The sequence below is a fragment of the Lepisosteus oculatus genome, chromosome 18 (assembly GCF_040954835.1).
Source record: "Lepisosteus oculatus isolate fLepOcu1 chromosome 18, fLepOcu1.hap2, whole genome shotgun sequence".
In the NCBI taxonomy this organism is placed as follows: Eukaryota; Metazoa; Chordata; class Actinopteri; order Semionotiformes; family Lepisosteidae; genus Lepisosteus; species Lepisosteus oculatus.
In genome coordinates, this window is record NC_090713.1 from 22032658 (window position 1) to 22050859 (window position 18202).

General features: G+C 56.1%; 3 protein-coding genes and 1 non-coding gene across 4 annotated transcripts in view; 2 read left to right on the plus strand and 2 right to left on the minus strand.

Annotated features, from left to right (window-relative positions):
• Positions 1-629: 629 nt before the first annotated feature.
• On the minus strand, positions 630-12819 carry sart1 (spliceosome associated factor 1, recruiter of U4/U6.U5 tri-snRNP). Its single transcript, XM_069180448.1, has 20 exons — positions 12323-12819; positions 11050-11104; positions 10814-10869; positions 9723-9849; positions 9485-9590; positions 9029-9103; positions 8439-8538; positions 7822-7964; positions 6360-6566; positions 6125-6249; positions 5454-5590; positions 4067-4191; positions 3790-3957; positions 3555-3665; positions 3073-3160; positions 2855-2945; positions 2595-2730; positions 2236-2325; positions 2026-2147; positions 630-1248 (listed from the first exon to the last, which is right to left on the minus strand). Exons 1-20 carry the CDS (start codon positions 12591-12593, stop codon positions 1230-1232), a joined length of 2352 nt encoding a protein of 783 aa, XP_069036549.1. The 5' UTR covers positions 12594-12819; the 3' UTR covers positions 630-1229.
• Positions 12820-14752: 1933 nt separating this feature from the next.
• Positions 14753-18202, minus strand: part of LOC138224083 (collagen, type I, alpha 1b-like) — a 30071-nt gene continuing 26621 nt past the window's right edge. Inside the window, exons 23-26 of the mRNA XM_069180360.1 lie at positions 17564-17696; positions 17348-17475; positions 15122-15371; positions 14753-14879 (exon numbers count right to left, since the gene is read on the minus strand). Of these exons, the coding sequence (XP_069036461.1) occupies positions 14753-14879; positions 15122-15371; positions 17348-17475; positions 17564-17696 (638 nt within the window). The remainder of the gene's footprint in view (positions 14880-15121; positions 15372-17347; positions 17476-17563; positions 17697-18202) is intronic.
• LOC107075870 (amino acid transporter heavy chain SLC3A2-like) overlaps positions 14905-18202 on the plus strand; it is a 41176-nt gene continuing 37878 nt past the window's right edge. The window contains exon 1 of the mRNA XM_069180480.1: positions 14905-15016. The gene's annotated coding sequence lies outside the window, so the exon portion shown is untranslated. The remainder of the gene's footprint in view (positions 15017-18202) is intronic.
• LOC138224157 (U2 spliceosomal RNA) lies at positions 17780-17970 on the plus strand. Its single transcript, XR_011182503.1, has one exon. It is a non-coding gene; the product is annotated as a U2 spliceosomal RNA (small nuclear RNA).

An 18202-nucleotide genomic window follows, 5' to 3' on the forward strand; every position in this document is an offset into this window, starting at 1 on the left:
AAGTGAACATGACTAGGAAAACCAGAGAGCACTCCGGGTTTGGTTCCAAACCATCCTCAAGTGACCCACTCTTGGAAGCAGCGGACTGGGCAGCTCAAAATCATTCATCGTCCCACAGTTGCAGAAACTGGGGATTCGGCAGGCCGTGGCCTCAGAGCTGGACTTGGGTTCGAGGCAGCCATTCCACAGGACCAGAGCGCTGTGCGCGCCCATGCCAGAATACGAACACACAAACTCCAGATCACGAAACCGCGGGCTGCAGCTGAAGGTGTTCCATCCCACCTGCCTCTTGACCGCTTCATGGAGCTTAACTGGACCCTCAGAACCGCAGCTTCCAGCTCTCCAGGTGCGGCTGATTTAAAGATTAAAGGGAGACCTGGCAGCCTGGCGACGGACTGGTGTCCCATCCAGGGTGGATCCTGCCTTGGACCTGTTGCTTGCTGGGATAGACCGCAGTTTCCCCCTTTGACCCCCAATCTGGAAGAAGCGGTTCGAAGACGGCTGTATGGATTGGAAACCCTGCAGGCACAGCACCCTCTGCTGGACCACACTCAAAGTGCAGGACAGTGTCCTCCACTCCACCCCACCCCACCAGCATTAACTGCCTCCCCAAAAAAACATCACAAGGATTTCTGGTTCAGGGCATAAAAACAGACCTACAGGATATAATATATTGATAAAGAGAAAAATCCCATCATGTATGTACATATACAAACAGTGGAATAAAAGCAGGCTGGTCTGGGGCTCACACCAGTACATGACCATGGTTTTTTAAAGAACACTGCTCCCCACCACGGAAACATACTTTCACATCATTTCAACACTTCATCCCCAGTGCCTCACGTTTCTCATCTGTACCCATGGACACAGCAGAGTAGCCCTTGATTCTCTTGCCACAGAGAGGTCAAAGGAGTAAGACAGTCAGGGTGTGTCCATAGACAGACATTCGGGGACAGAAAGACTCTAGGAATTTTTTTTTGGTGGGGGGAGGGTGAACCAGCCGAGGTGCCGAAACAGAACAAGAGACGAGCGAATTGAAATCACGAGAGGAGCAGGAGGAGGCCAACAGGAACAGGACGGGGGCGGGATTGCTCTTGCTTCTTAAAAGGAGGGCAGGCGGGTCTCGCAGTCTTGTCCTGTGCCGCCCTCTCCGGAGAGGAAGAGCGGTCCTTCCTCTCTCTCTCCCAGCGAGCCAGTCCTCAGAGGGGCCCCCCGGCCCTCCCCCTGGGCTACTTCGTGATGGTGTTTCTGCAGAGTGGCAGAGAGAGAGTGAGGGAATGTCACTGAAAGACAGTCTAGCGCTGATCTGCTCACAGGGGACCTTGTACAGGTCTTGAGCTCGGTGATGTACTGGGGACATGTAGAGGCACCTTCTGCGATCTCGGACTGTCCACATGCTGCCTGAAGAATTCAGACTGATGATGGATGAATCACTCTAAAATCGCTAGCAGTCTTTCCTGTGTCCACACAAATCTAAACTCACTCACCAGGTCTGGCAGTGTCCAGTTTCTATGGCCAGGCTGTGCAACCTGTCTATACATCAGGGCTCATCTCCTTAGAAAGGACTGGACATGGGCAAGAACTAACTGCCCAGAGAGGACAGGCTCAGTGACCACAGCCTGGCCATATAAACTGGACGCAGGCGGGGCTGGCTGCCCAGAGGGGACAGGCTCAGTGATCAGAGCCTGGCCAGAGAAACTGGACGCAGGCGGGGCTGGCTGCCCAGAGGGGACAGGCTCACTGATCAGAGCCTGGCCAGAGAAACTGGACGCAGGTGGGGCTGGCTGCCCAGAGAGGACAGGCTCAGTGACCAGAGCCTGGCCAGAGAAACTGGACACAGGCGGGGCTGGCTGCCCAGAGAGGACAGGCTCAGTGACCAGAGCCTGGCCAGAGAAACTGGACACAGGCGGGGCTGGCTGCCCAGAGGGGACAGGCTCAGTGACGGCAGCCGGAAGACACAGACAGGAGGAGATCAAGAGAGACAGAGGTGCAGGACAGGCCTTTAAAGACACACAGAACACTCACGCGTTCATGCTCTTCCCACTCCCACTCAGAACGATGTAGGGGGTCTTCTGGGATTTCTGCTTCTCCTGCAGCAGGGCCACGGTGCCCAGGGGGGTGTCACTGGAGCTCATCTTCTTCAGCAGCTGGAGGGGAGAGGGGAGAAGTGGGGGTTAACGGACGCGCTGGGGCAGGGCGGGGCGGGGCGGGGCTGGGGGACACTCCACAACTCACCGCCTCCTCCTCCAGCTTCTTCATCCTGCGCTCCGTCTTCATCTTCCCAGAGCCCTTGCCATGGAAACGGTGAGACAGCTGCCGGAACGCCTGGGGCACGGAGAGGGAGAGAGATGGGGTCAGCGAGAGGGAAGGGAGAGAGAAGAGGGGGGGGACATGGAGAAAGGAGGTGAGGAGAGAGATGGGGTCAGCGTGAGAGAGAGAAGAGGGGGGACAGGGAGAAAGGATGTGAGGAGAGAGACAGGGTCAGTGTGAGAGAGAAGAGGGGGACAGGGAGAAAGGAGGTGAGGAGAGAGACAGGGTCAGAGAGAGAGGAGAGGAGGGGGACAGGGAGAAAGGAGTGGTAGATGTAGCAGTACCTCTTTAGGGGTGAGCTTGCGCCCCGTGTCGTCCACATACTCAATCTTGACGTCGGGTTTGTAGCCGTCCTTCTCCTTGAAGTCCTGGGTGAAGCCCCGGTACTCCTCTCTGCGGCTGTACTTGTCATCGATCGTCCTGGAGACGGGAGACACGAGGGACACCCAGCAGCAGGTCAGGGCGAGAGAGAGAGAGAGACCAGCAGGCAGAGAGACCAGGGCAGGGCCAGGCCACGGAGAGACCGGCGCAGACCGACACTCACATCTTGTCCTCGATGCAGTAGACGGCGTTAGGCAGGGCGCCCTTGGGCGCTCGAACCCGGGCCACCTTCTGCACCTGAGTGTCCAGCAGTCCTAAGGAAGGAGGGGAACACGAGCAGAGGGTGTGAGCTCTGGAGGAGTGGGGCCCGGCAGAACGCCTGGCTCGGCGCTGTGTCCGTCTCGTAATCCCTTCCCCCCGCCCGGACTTCCTGCCCCCCACCTTTGTTCTTGCAGAGCAGCAGGGCGGCCGCCAGGCCGGAGTTGACGATGGGCTCCTCGTCCAGGATGGTGGTGGAGGCCGTGGAGAACTGGGGGAAGGACGCGAGAGGGACAGTGAGCGTCCGGGGTACAGGCACAGACTGCGAGACGCACGGGGACACAGCAGAGGGGCGGCACCCCCAAATATGGCTCTGCCACCACAATTCAGGCATTACCTAAAACCCCATATTGTCTACCCGCAGGAGAAAATGGGAACAATAACGAGCCTTCAACGGTCTTTAAAGAGTGGAATGTACATGTAACCTATATACTGTAAATACGCCCGCCAATCGCTGTAGATCGTTTCCATCCAGCTCGGCGAGAGCCGCGCGAGACTTTGGCTGGGGGATGAAAGATCACGTCGCGATGACTGCTGGTGCGCCCCGAGCGAAAGACACCCCCAGAAACCAAAACGAGTCGCCGGGCAACGACGGCGGGGCTCACGTCGGGCTGCTTCTGCTCCTCGTCCAGGTTGACCATGCTCCAGCCCACGTTCTCGTCCAGCTCCGAGTCCGAGCCCCTGTCTCCCAGCTGCTCCTCCTCCCGTTCGAAATCCTGCACGGGGGGGGGGGGGAGGATAAGCTGGAATCAAAACGCCCTCTCGCTCGTTTTATCAAGAAACAAACGGGCGCTGTTGCGGAGGTCGGCCACCGGGGCGGCGCCACCACCCGCCACCCACCATGATCTCCTCCTGGTCCTCGCGGTTCCCCGAGAGCCCGTAGGTGGGGATCTCGCCCAGGGCCCGGCAGAACTCGGACGTGGCGTTGAACACGATGTTGTTCTTCCGGTCGGGGTCGTCGTCGTCCCGGGAGGTGCTCGACTCGAGCTTCTTCACGATCTCCACCACCTGGGGGGGGAGGGGGCGAGAATGAGGGGGAGCTTTTAGCCTTCCGGGGACCCCAGAGACCCCCCTCCTCCCTCCTGACCAGTCCCGGGGGGGAACCCCCCTCTCCCACCTTCTCCACGGAGTCCTGCTGGCGCTGCTTCTGTCGCAGGCGCCTCTGCTTCTCCAGCTGCTTCTGCAGCTCCAGCTCGGCCTCATCCTCCTCGATGGCCACGGACTCGGGGGGCTCGAAGTCCTCTGGAGAGGGGGGAGAGGGGGGGACAGGGTGTGAGACAGAGCCGTTTCCATGGAGCTCACGTCCCCACACCCCTACGACTGCAGAGTCACCGTTGTCTTCCCCTTTCCGTTCGGAGAGGAATGATTTTCCCACGTCCGCCAGCCGTGGGACAGCCCAGCGTGACGAGCTGACCTACGGGTCCTACAGGTGGGGCTGCACACTGCTGGGGGTGGGGGGGATCCCCATTACCTGTAAAGCGCTTTGAGAAGAGTGTCCAGAAAAGCGCTATATAAGTGTAAGCAATTATTATTACTTGAGGATTCTGTCTTCGCCCCTTGGTGGCTTCGCAGAGGTGGCTTACAGGTCAGACCCGTTCACATGAGCTTCCCCGCTGTCCTACAGAAAGGGGGAATTCTCCCTCCTCTATTACTCGGTCGGACGTCTGATCCAAGAAAAAAAAAAAGGAACGTTTCTATTCCCTCCTACCAAGTTTCAAAACGGCGCACTTGCTTCCGGTGGAGTCTCACACGTGACCTCGCTGCCACCTGCTCTACAGCTGGGCTCATTCATTCCCTAGAAACCAGAGATCAGCCTCTGCAGGAATCATTCTCTGCCAACAGGGATTTGAAGGTGGGAACTAAGGGGACACGGGCGCCCTCTGGTGGCTGCAGGTGGAATCGCCACAGCCGGATGCATTGCCCCTGTTATTATTATTATAATATTATTATTAATTGCTTACACTTATATAGTGCTTTTCTGGACACTCCACTCAAAGCGCTTTACAGGTAATGGGGATCCCCTCCACTGTGCAGCCCCACCTGGATGATGCGACGGCAGCCATAGTGCGCCAGAACGCTCCCCACACGCCAGCTCTCAGTGGGGAGGAGAGCAGAGTAATGAAGCCAATTCATAGATGGGGATTATTAGGAGGCCATGATCGGACAGGATGCCGGGGTTACACCCCTACTCTTTTCGAGAAGCACCCTGGGATTGTTAATGACCACAGAGAGTCAGGACCTCAGTTTTACGTCTCATCCGAAGGACGGCGCCTGTTTACAGTCTAGTGTCCCCGTCACTATACTGGGGCATCAGGACCCACACAGACCGCAGAGAGCCCGTGACCCCCCGATTTTGGAGGCGAGGGCAGGCTCCTCTCACCACCATGGCACCCCTCGTCTTTCTGGTACGGTGCCGACGGGGACCACAGAGTGAGGGTTCCCCTGGGGGCGCGCTAGCCCCACCCTCGCTCGCTTGGGGAATCCGCTGGCCGGCGGGCGCTCACCGTCCTCGCTGATGTCCATGTTCGCCACGCGGGTGTCGTCCGACAGCTGCGGCACATCCGGGGCCTTCGGCGCCACGCTCGCCTCCTTCTCCTCTTCCTCCTTCTCCTGGCCTGGCCGTCTCCCGCGCCCCCGCGTCCTGGGAGAGACACGCAGGGAGCGAGGGAATGAGAGAGGACAGGGACGTCCGCACACCGACTGCACACCGGAGCGAAACAAGAGCTTAGCAACGCCAATCATTTCTCCTGCACCTGCCCCATGTGGAGTCGCCCAGTGGCGTTTCTCACCTCTCGGCTCGCAGCTAAGAGACCCAGCACAGGGAAGACTCACTGAATCGCATTACTCTCTGATGGAGAGGCGCTACAGTGTAGTGGACCTCAGAACAGCCTGGCAGTGGCGCTGCAGGAGAAGCAGTTAACATGCCGCCCCACTGTGAAGACTCCCGGAGGGTGAGACAGCCCACAGTCACACTGCACAGCCCACAGTCACAGCAGCTGAGCTCAGAGAGAGCCCTGCCGCCCTGTGAAGACTCCCGGAGGGCAAGACAGCCCACAGTCACACTGTACAGCAGCCGAGCTCAGAGAGAGCCCTGCCCCCCTGTGAAGACTCCCCCACAGCCACACTGCACAACCTGCACAAGCAGGAAGAGCTCGAAGACACCTGGGGGACCGACCTGGACCCGTGGTCGCAGCCCTGCGCCTCCTCCCCCAGGGGGAGCAGCTCCTCCACCGTCACGGTCTTCGTGCTCTCCCTCTTCCTGATCTTCTTCACTCGCCTCTTCGTCTTCTTGAAGGTCACCTGCGCGGGGCGGAGGGGTCAGGTCAGCGCAGGCGGGGTGCAGGGTCTACGCCCACCCGACTCCCTTCAGCGGGGCGGGTCACCCCTCTAACACCCCGCCGGCCCCTCACCATCTCGTCCGGGGTGTAGTACTCCGTGGCGGGCTTCAGGCCCGGCCCGTCCAGGCTGACCGCCTGGCTGCGCAGCGTCTCGCGGATCTCCTGCAGCTCCCTCTCCCAGACGCCCTCGGCCTGGCCGCCCGCCCCGAGCCGGAACCCGCTCTTCTTCTCGCCCTCGATCTCCTCGTCGTACTTCGTCAGCACCGAGCGCGGCTTGAGCTGGGGGGGGGGGAGCAAGGAGAGGCTGTACGTTACCGATCAAAATACACCCTTCCCTAAAATAGATCTCATCCCAGAATTCCTGCATCCCGCCCGAACCAGAACAGTTCCCAATCCTACTGGGAGAGGGAGGAGGGAACTCAGCACACCTGCAGCCAGGTGTGTTATCTCCTGTCCCAGCCTGAGGAACAGACAGTGAGCCCGTCTCTCAATCATAATAATACAGTGCGTGATCTCCTGTCCCAGCCTGAGGAACAGACAGCGAGCCTGTCTCTCAATAATAATAATACAGTGTGTGATCTCCTGTCCCAGCCTGAGGAACAGACAGTGAGCCTGTCTCTCAATAATAATAATACAGTGTGTGATCTCCTGTCCCAGCCTGAGGAACAGACAGTGAGCCTGTCTCTCAATAATAATAATACAGTGTGTGATCTCCTGTCCCAGCCTGAGGAACAGACAGTGAGCCTGTCTCTCAATAATAATAATACAGTGTGTGATCTCCTGTCCCAGCCTGAGGAACAGACAGTGAGCCTGTCTCTCAACAATAATAATAATACAGTGTGTGGTCTCCTGTCCCAGCCTGAGGAACAGACATTGAGCCCGTCTCTCAATAATAATAATACAGTGTGTGATCTCCTGTCCCAGCCTGAGGAACAGACAGTGAGCCCATCTCTCAATAATAATAATACAGTGTGTGATCTCCTGTCCCAGCCTGAGGAACAGTGAGCCTGTCTCTCAATAATAATAATATAGTGTGATCTCCTGTCCCAGCCTGAGGAACAGACAGTGAGCCCATCTCTCAATAATAATAATAGTGTGTGATCTCCTGTCCCAGCCTGAGGAACAGACAGTGAGCCCATCTCTCAATAATAATAATAATACAGTGTGTGATCTCCTTTCCCAGCCTGAGGAACAGACAGTGAGCCCGTCTCTCAATAATAATAATACAGTGTGTGATCTCCTGTCTCAGCCTGAGGAACAGACAGTGAGCCTGTCTCTCGATAATAATAATACAGTGTGTGATCTCCTGTCCCAGCCTGAGGAACAGACAGTGAGCCTGTCTCTCAATAATAATAATAATACAGTGTGTGATCTCCTGTCCCAGCCTGAGGAACAGACAGTGAGCCTGTCTCTCAATAATAATAATACAGTGTGTGACCTCCTGTCCCAGCCTGAGGAACAGTGAGCCGACCTGCCTGCTTGGAGAGAGAGCAGGGGGCAGAGGGCGAGAGGCTGGGGTCAGGGGAGGACTCACCACCGCCATGTCGTCCACACTCTCCTCCTCCTCGTAGGGCTTGTAGTCGGGCTTCTTCTTCTTCAGCTCCACGTTCTTCTCGGCCTTCTCCTTGTCCACCAGGCTCACGTTGACCAACACGTCCTCCTGCTCGTCCAGCACGCCTGGGAGAGAGGGGGGAAGTTAACGACACGCGAGGCGGCTCAAGCCAGCGTCGCAGGCGGACGAGCAGCACGGGAGAAACAAGCAGGGAAGGGGAGGCCGCGAAAGTGCATTTAAAACCGAGGACAGGGGGGCACTTCTTTGATACAGAGTGGTAGGAGCGTGGAACAAGCTGTCCAGCCTTGCCATTGAAGCCGATACCCCTGCTTTTCTCAAGAAACACTTTACACAAAGGGTGGTGGGAGTGCGGAACAGGTTACCCAGCCGTATGGCTGTAGCCGATACCCTGGCTTCTTTCAAAACACAGCTGGGTGAGACCCTCCAGTCAGGACAGGAGGGCCCTTTCTTGACACAGAGGGGGGGGGGCGAGAGTGTGGAACAAGCCGCCCTCACATGCTGTAGAAGCCGACCCCCCAGCTTCTTTCCAGGAAGGGTGGGATAGGAAGCCCGGGCCGGGCCGGGACAAAGACACTCACCCTTGTCCTTCAGCGTGAGGATGACCGTCTGCCCCTCCTGGAAGGAGTCGATCTTGTGCTGCACCGTCAGGCCCTGCAGGTCCTTCGCCGCGTAGCCCTCCTGCAAGAGCACAGCCGCCTCTGACACCAGCGCTCCGCTGACCCGCCACCCCCGCCCCCGACGACAAACCCCGCCGATCAGCGAGCCGCGGCGGCCCCCCCACAGGCCGCCGGCGCGTCACCTGACCGCCAATAATCAGCAAAGACAGCTTCTCAAACCGCCTTTCGCTCGCGAGTCGGACAGGACAGGGACTACGAGCCTGCGGGGGAGCAACACGGGCTGAGTCATCTTATTTACCGTGAAGCTCACTCTTCCCCTTTACTGCCTGAGCCCCCCCACCCCCAAACCTCGGACCCCCTCCCTGCGAACCTGGAAACATCACCATACCTCCTCTTGCTCCGGGTTTAGGCTACCTTCCTTCCACACCATGTTGCGGCCAGATTGACGAAGCCGAACAAACTTCATCTCTCATCTCTGCCCGCGGCCGAGCCGGCTCCCGATAACCCGCCGGTTCAGCCCGCCAGACGGACCCGCTCCCCGCACCACTCACCTTCACCTGGGCGAACTCCCGCTCCACCAGGCTGCTCACCCCGAACTCCTCGTCCATCTCCTCCAGCAGCTTCGCCTGCGGAGACACGGGCGCAGCCCGCGAGTCAGTCCGCCTTCGGGGGGGGACGACGACGACGACAGTGGGGCTCGCTCTTGTCCCTCGGCCCCTTCCCAGCATTCTCCCGCACAGCGCTCCCTTAGCCCCGCCCACCTCACGGATGCCCCTCCCCCTCCACAGCACAGACCCCGCCTTAGCCCCACCCCCTAGCTGACAGCCACACCCACCCATGTGTGCTCACTTCAGATCCTCCCTCCCTTTACCCCTCTTAGCCCCACCCCCTGGGTCCTCGAAAATACCCTCTTAGCTCTACACCCTGCTGGCTCCCACCCCAGCATGTCCCCTCTCAATCCTTCTCCCCCCACTGCGGTGTGCTCACTGAGCCCCACCCCCTCTCACCCTCTTCTCCGCCAGCTCTTTCTCTTTGGCCAGCTTGCGGCTCCTCTCCACCCAGGCCTCGGTGTCCTCCAGCCAGGACTCCTCCTCTGCCAGCGTCTTCACCTTCCTGCAGAGACAGACAGGCGGACGGACAGCACCGTGAGATCGGCAGGACAGTCAAAGCCCCGAGAAGCCCACATAAAAACGAGCAGCGGGCCCACAGGGCGGGCGCGGCCCACGGCGGCGGGCGCGGTCCTACCCCAGCTTCTGGTTGAGCAGCCTCTTCTCCTTCAGGGCCGCCAGCTTCTCGCGGATCTCCGCCTGGTGCTTCAGCGTCACGGGGTTGATCACCTCAGCGACCAGAGGCTCCTCCTTCGTGCCCAGCTCTGAGCCCACCAGGATCGGGGGGGGGAGAGAGAGAGGGCTCTCAGAGAAGCCAGGTGGACTTGGACACTTGTGCGTTTAGGAAAGGGCCAATGGGAGGCGTTTCGGGCGTCGGAGCAGTGCGGGGCGTGAAACTGCCCAGCTATGCCACTGGATGGAGGCTCCGGGATCCTTCAGGAAACACCTGGGATCCGGGGACCCAGGTCAGCTCCTGCGCTATGGTTCTGGATTTCTAAATGGCTGTGGGTTCGAATCCCAGCAGAGATGCTCTTGGCGTCATCTGCTGTTCACCCACCCATTTCCTAACGGGGAGCCAGAGTCTATCCCAGCAAGCAGTGGGCACAGGGCGGGATACACCGCAGAAGGCACACACAGACACACAAGGGGCAATTTTCCCCAGAAGACAATTAACTGCCTCAAACTGCAGGTTGGCAAGACCCAGGAGCGTCAGCTGCCAGCACAGCACAGTGGGACAGTTTCTTCCAAACTAGCCTATAAGACTCCAGGACTGGGACTGGAGACCCCTGATTCAGGGTGACCTGTAAGACACACTGGACTGGGGCTCCCCAGGACTGGGACTGGAGACCCCTGATTCAGGGTGACCTGTAAGACACGCTGGACTGGGGCTCCCCAGGACCAGGGCTGGAGACCCCTGATTCAGGGTGACCTGTAAGACACGCTGGACTGGGGCTCCCCAGGACCAGGGCTGGAGACCCCTGATTCAGGGTGACCTGTAAGACACGCTGGATTGGGGCTCCCCAGGACCAGGGCTGGAGACCCCTGATTCAGGGTGACCTGTAAGACACGCTGGATTGGGGCTCCCCAGGACCAGAGCCAGAGACCCCTGATTCAGGGTGACCTGTAAGACACGCTGGATTGGGGATCCCCAGGACTGGGACTGGAGACCCGTGATTCAGGGTGACCTACAGGACTAAATGTAGCCCCAAGCCCACACACAACACTTACCCTTCTTATTCTCATTCAGCTCCAGAGGCTTCAGACCCAACTTGGCCCTCAGCTTACTAGAGGGGGAAAAGAACAACCAGACTGGAGTGAATGGTTTTCCTGACACAATTACAGACTGTCACGATGGAAGTGTGTACAGAGGTACTCCTGCTGGCAAACCCTGTGATCCGATCCATTTCCCCGGATAACATCACCCCCCCCTCCCCATCACTGTTAAACCGCCCTTGCTCACTTACTTTGTTTCCTCGATGCTGAGAGAGGCATCCCCGGAGGCAGACTTTGGACCAGCCGCTGCACGGAGACAGTTCAGAGCGCGTTAACATCGCCAGAAATGACACAGATGAGCAAGAACAACAACAATAAATAACAGTCCTTACTATTCGATAGCTCTTTACAGAGCTCTGAGTGGAGGCTCCAGGACAGGTCATGGGGATCCCCTCCACCCCCACCTGGGTGATGCACCAGTCCGCTCCCCACACCCCAGCTCTCAGTGGGGAGGAGAGCAGAGTGATGGAGCCAGTAAAGAGAGGGGGATTATTAGGAGGCCATGATGGGTACAGGCCAGGGGGGAATTTGGCCAGGACACTGGGGTAACACCCCTACTCTTCTCGAGAGACACCCTGGGATTTTTAATGACCACAGAGAGTCAGGACCTCGGTTTTACATCTCATCCGGAGGACGGCGACTATTTTACAGTGCAGTGTCCTTATCACTATACTGGGGCATTAGGACCCACACAGACCGCAGGGTGAGCAACCCCTGCTGGCCCCACTAACACCTCTTCCAGCAGCAGCCTCAGCTCTCCCAGGAGTCTCCCCTCCAGGTACTGGCCAGGCTCACCCTGCTGGGCTCCAGTGGGGCTGCCACTGCTAACTGACTGGATTGCTGGCTGGCTGGCACAGCATTACAACACACAGTGTTCGTGATTCCCATTGCACAGCAGTCTGATCCACTCCAGGTTTCACCAGCTGAGTGAGGCTCTTGTGCTGATGAAGCCGTGGCCAGGGAGGGGAGATGAGCCGCTTTCTCGCGTTTTCTGGAGTGTTACAAAACCAGACTCTCACGGAGCACAGCGACGGGTCCGAACCGCTACCAACCGTGACCATTACTGCGGTTTTCACCGCACCTTCGAGGATCGAGCTGCGTCTGCAAGCGCGGTGCTGCAGAGGAACAGGTAAAGGGGTTATTCCCTGCTGGGAGGACAAGAAAAGAGACGCAAGGTATTGGGTTGTAGGGACTTGACGCGCCTGAAAAAGGCTCCACGGCCGAAACCCTGCGTCTCTTTTCTCCGCGTCTCGGAATAAACCTCTTCCTGTCCCCCTGCATATTTACATCCTGTCGCTGTTATTCTGTGAAGCGCTTTGAGAACCCACTTCTAAAGGCGCTACGTACGTTTATTATTATTACACATACACGCACAGCTATTACTTTGAGAAGGAACTTTTTTTTTTAAAAAAAAAGGGAGAGAGCTGCAGCTTTTTTCTCGTCCGAAGTCGTTAACCGACGCACCTTCCTCGTACCCGGCGTCCGTCTTCTCCTTCTTCACCCGCGGCTCGGCGCCGCTCTTGTCGGCCTTGCCCCGGCCCTCCCTCTCGGAGCCCCGGCCCCGCTCCCGCTCCCGGGACCGGGAGCGCTTCCTCTTCTCCCGGTCCTTGGCGCCATCCCGCTCCCGCTCCCGGTCCTTGTCCTTCTCCTTGTGCTTGTGCTTCCTGTGCTCGCGGTGCCGGTCCTCCGTGTCCCGGTCCCGGTCCTTCTCCTTGTGTTTCTTGGAGGAGCGCATCCCGTCAGCGAGCGCAGGAGGGTAAAAATACAAACAGGGAAAAAGCCACAGGCGAGTAAACTATCGAAACAAAGCCCACTCGCCAACGGCGTAGACAATCCCTGGCGCTAGAGAGTTCTCTTTTTTTTAACAACCCCCAAAAATGTCTTTTCCACGATCGAAAACACCGACAGCAACGCAACAACCGTCTCGACGCTCGAACGCAGTAATAACCTTTCACCCCTCCCCTTCCCCCCCACGCGCACCCACACACGAATATATTTCCGGGTCAAGGAGACAAGACGGGCGGCTTAAATGTGCGAGCGCCCCCTGCCGGATTCCGCTACAGCACCGCAAGAGCGCAGCAGTTTACAACAAACTGTTTTTGTTCTTGCAACAACAACAACGCATATAATACAGACAAGAGTACACCAATAACATCGCCAGGGGTACATGCAGTAAGACAACTGCACTTTACAAAAAAGGATTAACCAAGGTGAATCAAGATGAAGCCCGCCCTGCTTTCGTGTTCTCACATAAATAATCAGAAATAATCTGTGGATACGGTTTATTTCACACTGCTCAACCGCGGGTCTCTTCCCAGACCATTTCATTTTCTGTGCATAATAATAATAATAATAATTAATAATAATTGCTTACACTTATATAGCGCTTTTCTGGACCCCTCAACCTCCACCAATGTGCAGCATCCACCTGCATCCATAATAACGTGCAAATACAATGATTCAGTCACTGCCAAAGGATATTTTCATTTTATTTTCAATGAGATTAAAAATGAACGTGACTATCTATTTCTTTCAAGGTAACGTCAATATCAGAAGCCTTTCTTTATATCACTTTGCAGATCAATCCATAATTTTCTAACCACAGGACATAAAATTCTTATAGACAAGAGTTGTAAATAGTATTCGAAATGATACCCGAGGGAAAAGAGTGTTATCTTTTAGCTCAAACATATTACCTGTTAACAGGTAAAACAGAAGTAAAAAGGGTAAAAGGTGCTTAAATTCTAGTTTTTAAAGCGCTGCATATTTTACTACATAGAGGTGTCATGCTATACTTCATAATTTATAAGCGGCACAACTCATATTTAAAATAAATCTGTGTTTATATTTAAAACTGAAATGAGGAATTTAATTCACGTTCCCAACCTTTGTTCCATAAAGAAGACAGTTCATATGACAATTCTATATTCAAATGTTAGAAGTGAAATCTGGATTCAGCTGAGTACCAGTATAAAATTCAGGATCACCGACTAGCTACTACACTATATTTGATGCCGGAAACACAAACACAATAAAGTGCAAATTGAACAACATATTTTTAGAAAAATCATTTCATTAAATAGTGAGTTTATTGTAATTTGTCAGCAACGATCTTATTGGTATTATGAAGCAACAGAAGCCCTTATCTCAATGGCTACCAGTTACTGACCTGAGGTCAGCTGGCACATTGTGGCAGCTGGCTTGTGGTGCTTTTACGTGAAAAAATAAAATGACAGCACAAAATGACTATGTCGTCCTGTGTTTCCTGTGTGTACTGTTTCCCAGAACATGCTATAAATAAGGTCTCTATAAATTGAGGGGCATGTGAATTTTAACGACCTCCATTTCAATCATTTGAATAACCTTTTTTGCAATACTTTCGCAGTACTGCTTTTAAAATCTACTTGGATAACACCGGTGGGGCAGGCGTTGACAAGTCTCCATGAAGACAGATATGTATTGAAGCATCGTGTTTATATGTGCAGGCGATAGCTCTTCTGACGAAATTTCACTGGTGACGCGTGATTTTCTTTTTCCTCGGCGGCCGGAAGAGGTTCGGGTTTGGCGTTTTTCCACCCCCGTGACCCAGCTGTGCTACTAGGGGGGATACTGACATTTCTTTCTCTTCGGGTACGTTATTTTTCTCATTTCTAACGGTTTTTTTTAGAATTGCAGGCTAGAACCTCCACATTTCCGGGGACCAAAATTGTTATGGACGGAAATAAGAAATTCGTTCGGGAGTCAAAAGCGCACGTTGACATTTCAGGCATGTTTTTTTTTTTATTTTTCGTGTGTAAAAACCGGGCGCGGTCCTGAATATCAGTGCGTGATAAATCCAGGTGATAGGCTCGAGATGCTCAGGAGACACCTGCAGGTGTGCTTGTTACCGGCCAATCACAGGCCGAGAGGTACTGAGCCCTCCTCCCGCTCCCTGCCCATTGGCTGGACGAGCCGACGGACGCTCTCTATTGGCTGGCGGTGGGGGGCGGGCCTCGCGTGGAAGCGCTGAGGGTGGGAAGGGCTAGGCGTGCGCGAGAGCAGTGGAGCGAGATCGTCTGTGGCGTCGAGTTAATTGGAAGCGCGAATTGTAATTAAAATTATTGTAAAATATTGACGGAGAGGAAGACGAGGCCGACTCGACGGACGGACGAAAAACAGGTAAAGAAACGCGTTTCTTCAAATAAACAAACCAGCTCCCACGGGCGGGACGATAGTTTTAAAAAAAACGATTTAATTGAGAGACGCCAAGCGGCGTTCGGTGACCAGGCCTCCCGCCGCGCCAGCGGGCCTGGTTTGAGTCTGGACCCGCGGTGAAGCCGAGCTCCCCGGGCGGAGGGCTGGAGGCTCAGCGGCCCGGCCGGGTTCTGCTGCGGCCGGGCCGCCGAGGGAGCGGGCCCCGGCTCGGCTGCTCCTGAGCCCACGGCCCCCGGGCCCGACCTTGACCCCGGCCTCCCCTGGACCCGGCGCGTCCCGTCCGAGAGGTGCAGGCAGGGAGCTGCGTCAGCAGGCGAGGCTGCAAAGGTACAGGAAAGTTTATTTTCTGCTGAAAAGAGAAGGAATCCGTAGGAATCCGAATTTTACGGGTTTTAACTCGGGACTAAAACCCAGTTTAGTTGGGCGTTGCGTTAGTTTGCACCGTTTTCTTTTTTCGACCTCTTTTAGCTCGGTTTCTGTTTGGTATTGTTATTCTTGTGCGCAGTCCGAACTGGTAGAGAGGGGGAGAGTTTATTTGCCGTTTGTCCGTGTTTTGGTTGGGGTTCGTGTGTTTGAGGCGTTGTCTCTGGCCGTGCGCGGTGCAGTAGACGAGGGGGGGCCCTGCCGGGCCTGGTTTAATTGCAGCTCCTCCAGCGCCATGGGCAGGGGGCCAGTTCCCAGTTCCACTGGAGTCGGTCTGATGGGGCTCTTTTTGTGGGGCGGCGTTATTTCAGGACTCAGGGCGGCTTCTATTGATCATTAAACCTTGAAGCAACAGGTTACTCATCACCAATGTTTTCAAGAAATCTCTCTATGAAACGGACTCGGTTCATCCTGCAGAATCCTTCCCAGCCATGGCCCCAACAGCACAGTCCAGTAAAGCAAACTGAGACAAAACAGTGCTCAATTGCCCAGCTCCTGCTTCCTCCTCTCATGGGTGCAACAAAAGGAGCATACACACTAATCTAATACACACTCACTTCAAGCTCAAGAAGGCTTGTATTGATCATTAACCTTTAAAGCAGCAGGTTGCTCTGGCAGAAGGGTCGTTTGGGTAATTCAGGGCAGGAGAATGAGAGGTGTTGAGGGTCAGTCTGCAGTCTGGGAATCTGTAGATTTTATTTTACTTTAATTTTTTGTTTTGTTTAATGTAAATATCATTACTTTTATTTGCTAAGGCAACGCTGATTGTACCCATCGGTCATGCTAATAAAGCACCTTGAATTGAATTGATCACACTGTATTGAAATAAGGTGATAAAGCCGGCAGGAAAGAGCACAATGCCTTTGGAGTCTGGGAGCAGGGCTCAGCCCAGCGCATTGACGTTGTTTGAATGGGGCGATAACGGCCAGCAGGAGAGAGCAGGGTGTCTTGCCGGGTGGGGGTGGGGCTCGGCCCCAGGTGAGCTGCACAGACACTGACTGAAATCCTTGTGCGCAGTCCCAACTAGTTGAGAGTTTATTTGCCGTCTGTGCGTGTTGGTTGGGGTTCGTACGTGCGGTGTCGTTTCGGTCTGCGGGGCCTGGTTTACGTACCGAGACCGACGGATTTCAAAACGGCCTTTTCCCTCGGCCCGTAAGACTGCTAGACGGCCACCAGCAGTTACCCAAAGACCGCTGCTAAACAGCCAGGCCTCTTGAAACTGATGAGGTGCAGCCACGTCTTACCTGGTGCTTTGCCGTCAGAGGATATAAATGACGGGGCTCCTAGCCCTGCCGTATCTCCTTGTGTTATTTGTTGCGTAAATCCTGTAAATTGTCAATTGTTGTATTCTGCTCTGACCTTAATTTTGTGGGGCGGTGTCACTTCAAGGCTCAAGAAGGCTTGTATTGATCATTAACCCTTAAAGCAACAGGTTGCTCTGGCAGAGGGGTCGTTTGGGTAATTCAGGGCAGGCGAGGGTCGAGGTGTCGGGGGTCAGTCTGCAGTCTGGGAGATCACAGTGTATTGAAATGAGGTGATAAGGCTGGCAAGAAAGAGCACAATGCCTTTGCAGTCTGGGAGCGGGGCTCAGCCCGTTTACCTGGCGCTAATTCAGTTAGCGGGGTGGTGTTCCTGGTGCTGCTTGCTCAGCTTGCAGGCGGAGTGTTGAGGCTGGACGGTTTTGTTTTTGCTGCGGTGACGAGGGCCCCAGCAGTGCCCCGGGGAAGGGTCTCTGACCCCGGGGAGCCGGGCCGTGCAGTTTGCAGACTGTCCACCGGGGGCGGCGGGAGCCGCACTCTCACTCCCCTGCAGCAGAGGCTGCTTTTGTGAAACACGGGGCCGTTCTGGGGAGAAGCTGCGAGTGGCGCTGACAAAGCGGTAGCTCGCGCGGGCCGTCGGGGGCCGGGGTCTGGGTTAGCGGGACACCGAGCGTGCTGCGCACCGAGCTGGGAGCTGGCTGCGGCTCTTCCTCTGCCGAGTCCGAGGGAGCTCCTCCCCGGCTCACAGGAGAGGGTGACGTCACGGCAGTCGGGGGAGGGGGGAGGCCTAGCAGAGCAGCTGCCTGCCTGCCTGCCTGCCTGCCCTCGCCTTGTGGGATAGCTGCTGTAGCCGGTGCTGGCTTCGCCGCAAAGGGGCTCCTGGCGGCCGAAGCCGCCCTCTGTCCCGGTGTGGAGCGGGCTGCCCCAGGGCTCGGTGCGCGTGTGGGCCTGCCGGCTCTGTGCTGGGAAGGGGAGGGCCCCCTCCCCTCCGAGCACGCGTCCCCCGTCAGGGAGGGGGGACCCTCAGACAAGGCCGGGGCCCGGCATCGCTTCTCGGCCTTTTGGCTAAGATCAAGTGTAGTATCTGTTCTTATCAGTTTAATATCTGATACGTCCCCTATCTGGGGACCATATATTAAATTGATTTTTGGAACAGGGAGATGGAATAGGGGCTTGCTCCGTCCACTCCACGCATCGACCTGGTATTGCAGTACCTCCGGGAACGGTGCACCTCCCCACCCAGGGAGAAAACCCGCAGTCAAAGACAGACAGAGACACGAGTGGCGTCCTTGGGGAGCCTCGGAGTCGGGGTGCTCCGGTGCAGGAAGAGGAGGGCAGGCTTTTCTCGGGGTGAACGACGGAAGCGCTTTCAGCGCCTTTCTCTGTGTCTGAGCTGTATCGGGGGGGGGGATTCTCGCGTCGTTAGCCCTTCAAGCAGCAGGTTGCTCTGGCAGGGGGGTCGTTTGGG